At 50.1% G+C, this 1,620-nt stretch overlaps 1 protein-coding gene across 1 annotated transcript; it reads left to right on the forward strand.

Moving 5' to 3' along the window:
• The first annotated feature begins 226 nt into the window (after nucleotides 1–226).
• LOC144591024 (histone H3-like) lies at nucleotides 227–637 on the forward strand. The gene has a single exon (XM_078395372.1). It carries the CDS (start codon nucleotides 227–229, stop codon nucleotides 635–637), a length of 411 nt encoding a protein of 136 aa, XP_078251498.1.
• Nucleotides 638–1,620: the final 983 nt, after the last annotated feature.

Raw genomic sequence — 1,620 nt, forward strand, 5'->3', positions numbered from 1 at the left:
CGCTGATAATATTCTCTCCGCCGGCCTCAGACCTTCTGAAACTGCCGGCCGGTGCTGACAGACCTGCAGCCAATCTCAGCGCTGGGACACTGTGATAGACCGCTTACACTCCAGCCAATCACAGGCTGTGGGCCGGCCCTTCAGCAACGCTTTAAAAGCCGCTCCCAGAGCCGGCTCCGTCATTCCAGTCCCTGTACTTCACACTGAGTTCCGCTGTTGAAGGGGAATGGCCCGGACCAAGCAGACAGCGCGCAAATCGACCGGAGGGAAAGCTCCTCGCAAACAGCTGGCGACCAAAGCAGCGCGGAAGAGCGCTCCGGCCACGGGTGGAGTGAAGAAGCCTCATCGCTACCGGCCCGGCACCGTGGCTCTGAGAGAGATCCGGCGCTACCAGAAATCCACCGAGCTACTCATCCGCAAACTGCCCTTCCAGCGCCTGGTGCGGGAGATCGCTCAGGACTTCAAGACAGACCTGCGCTTCCAGACCTCGTCCGTCATGGCCCTGCAGGAGGCCAGCGAGGCTTACCTGGTGGGGCTCTTTGAGGACACCAATCTCTGCGCCATCCACGCCAAGCGAGTCACCATCATGGCCAAAGACATCCATCTGGCCCGCCGCATCCGCGGGGAGCGCGCCTGAACACGGCCTGCGCACCACCAAACGGCTCTTTTAGGAGCCACCGACCCCGGCAGCAGAAAGAGCTGCGCCCTTGTTCTGTCTCATATTACTGTCCCCGCAGAGGTTTAGGTGAAATGGTGGCGCAGTCACTTGCTGTGCGGAGTCTAACCCCGTTGTCTCCAGTGTCTCGCCTGAAATTTGTGATGTTATTTACAAGCCGATGCGTGCCTTGGGATCCCAGAACCGGGGGATTGGTTCGGACTGCGGCTGGGTCGGGTAGAATCGATGGGGTTCCCCGTTTACACACCAGCGAGCCTGAGATCCTTGGAGGGCAGGCAGGAGAAGAAAAGGAGCTGAAATCCGTGGCAGGTCTGACTGAGTGAGGCAGATGGGTTGACAGATGAGAGATAAAACAGTCGAAAAGTTGTTAAAACAAATAGAGGTGATGTGAAGCCGAAGGGCGCGATTATTGGGGAGGATATGGGACAGATTCTGCCTAAAATTGGTGAATTGAATGTTCTTACTGTTTATAATTGGCGGGATATTGAGTGGTATCGAGGAACCGCGACATGTACATCCACAGATTGTAAATGATATCAACACTAAATAGGATGGTCAAGAGTAAATGAGACCTATCAGTTTAAGCATGTCCACCAGTCTATTGACGCTGACAGATGGTGGGTGTCCACATATCTATCCACTGTATCAAGTTTGTCAGATCAAGTGCAGGAATTTAAAGTTTTTTTTTCCTCGGGAATGCAGTTACAATGTACCAAAATATAAAGAATGCCTAAGCAGTTAATGTTAAATTCCCATATTGTTAAATAAACTAATTACATTCCTTTTTTTAAAAAGCCGGACAGGGTTATTCATAAGCGGCCTGTATAATCTTGCAAGATAAACTTTTTTTTTTTTTTTTTTTTTTTTTTAATCAAAAAATACTTTATTCAAGTTATAAATATCATTTACAAAACATCATTTTTAAAACAAACCCATCCGACATT

The sequence above is a fragment of the Rhinoraja longicauda genome, unplaced genomic scaffold (genome assembly GCF_053455715.1).
Source record: "Rhinoraja longicauda isolate Sanriku21f unplaced genomic scaffold, sRhiLon1.1 Scf000511, whole genome shotgun sequence".
NCBI classification, from domain to species: Eukaryota; Metazoa; Chordata; class Chondrichthyes; order Rajiformes; family Arhynchobatidae; genus Rhinoraja; species Rhinoraja longicauda.